Source organism: Crocuta crocuta, unplaced genomic scaffold (assembly GCF_008692635.1).
Source record: "Crocuta crocuta isolate KB4526 unplaced genomic scaffold, BGI_CrCroc_1.0 scaffold528, whole genome shotgun sequence".
NCBI classification, from domain to species: domain Eukaryota; kingdom Metazoa; phylum Chordata; class Mammalia; order Carnivora; family Hyaenidae; genus Crocuta; species Crocuta crocuta.
This window is the reverse complement of record NW_027530010.1, coordinates 1,792,314-1,793,807: the sequence shown is the minus strand read 5'-3', so window position 1 is coordinate 1,793,807 and position 1,494 is coordinate 1,792,314. Positions and strand designations below refer to the sequence as shown.

Below are 1,494 nucleotides of genomic sequence, written 5' to 3'. Positions count from 1 at the left end.
CAGTGGCGGGGGGGCGGGGGGCGGGCAGGGGCCAGCAGGGCAGGGCCCTCACAGGGAGCTGGGTGGAGGGAATGAGGAGGGGGTGGTAGGGAGCAGCAGGGGCCTCCTGGGACGGGAGACCCTGGGGTTGGGCTGAGAGGGGACCGTCACCCGGGCCTTCTCATTGGTTAACACCGGGGCTGTTTATTGTCTCGGGACGGCTGGAGTTGAGACCACAGAAGGGACTTTCCCGGGCTAGAGGCAGGGTCCCTGGTGGGTGGAGCCCAGGGAGGGTCTGCAGTGACCTCTGCCTCTTGACCACAGTTCAAAGAGGAGATCTCCAGGAGGTTTAAGGCTCAGCAGGATCAGCTGGTCCTGATCTTCGCAGGCAAGATTCTCAAGGACGCGGACACCTTGCACCAGCACGGGATCAAGGATGGGCTCACTGTCCACCTGGTCATCAAGACCCCTCAGAAGTAAGTGGGAGAGAGGCACCTCCGACTTCCGACTGGGCCTCCTGTCCCCACCTGTCTCACCCGCACGCAGCTGAACACAGAGGGCCCTGCCAGGCCCCAGGGTCTCCCTTGAGGGGACAGGACTCCCGTCCCAGGATGCCCTGGAGGCAGCCTTACTAGCTTCTCCCTCCGCCCAGTGACTAACTGCCCCCGGCATTACCCCACCCCCGCCTGAGGGTTGCTGGGGAGGCGGCTTGCGATGGGGTAGTAGAGGCTCCGAGATCCCTTTGGAGTTCACTTTGCTGGCACTTCATTTCTCTGTCCTCAGGGCTCAAGATCCCGCCGCCACCGCAGCTTCCTCCCCCTCCACTCCAGACCCTGCCTCCGCACCCTCCACCACGCCCGCCTCGCCCGCAGCCCCTGCCCAGCCCTCCACCTCTGGCAGCGCCCCTTCGGATGCTGGCAGCGGGAGCCGGAGGAGCAGTGGGGGGGGCCCCTCCCCGGGGGCTGGGGAGGGGCCCCCCAGTGCTACTGCGTCCATACTCTGTAAGCCGTAGGGAGAGGCCACAGCCCTGCTTTGGGCTCGGGAGCGGGGGAGAGCCAAGGGGAGGCAGAAGCCCGGGCCCTGCTCCTGGTCTGACGGGGACTGGGGACCCCTGGACCTAGGGTTCCAGACATGGTGCTTGAGTGGAGAAGGGGAGGAAATCAGTCCATGAGGGCCTCCCGGAGGAGGGGCGCACGGGTGAATGTTAAGAGGGACAGAAGAACTGAGGTTGAGGATGTGGGGAATGCGGGGTGAGGATAGGGGAGCCTGGGAATAAGCTGGGTCCAGCAGCAGCCAGCTGGGGAATGTTTATGCTCATTCAGCAGCCCATCGCTGGCCACCCTCTTTGCTCGGTGCCGGGCCGACGCTGCTTCCGGAGAGGTCGCGGTCTGCTCTGCCGGCAGTGCGCCAGGGCTTGGGTCAGGGGAAGGGCTGCAAAGGGGAGATGCTTCTAAAGGGGAGATGCGAGAAGCAGACAGGGCCCGTCGTGGAGACCTGAATTCAGTGGCTGACGCC

The 1,494-nt window shown here is 65.1% G+C and overlaps 2 protein-coding genes across 2 annotated transcripts in view; both read left to right on the top strand.

The window, feature by feature from the left end:
- The window catches only part of RIT1 (Ras like without CAAX 1), a 245,244-nt gene that overhangs the window by 118,816 nt on the left and 124,934 nt on the right, over positions 1–1,494 (top strand). The window lies entirely within an intron of this gene.
- Positions 1–1,494, top strand: part of UBQLN4 (ubiquilin 4) — a 15,503-nt gene that overhangs the window by 587 nt on the left and 13,422 nt on the right. Inside the window, exons 3-4 of the mRNA XM_077764064.1 lie at positions 304–455; positions 763–980. Of these exons, the coding sequence (XP_077620190.1) occupies positions 304–455; positions 763–980 (370 nt within the window). The remainder of the gene's footprint in view (positions 1–303; positions 456–762; positions 981–1,494) is intronic.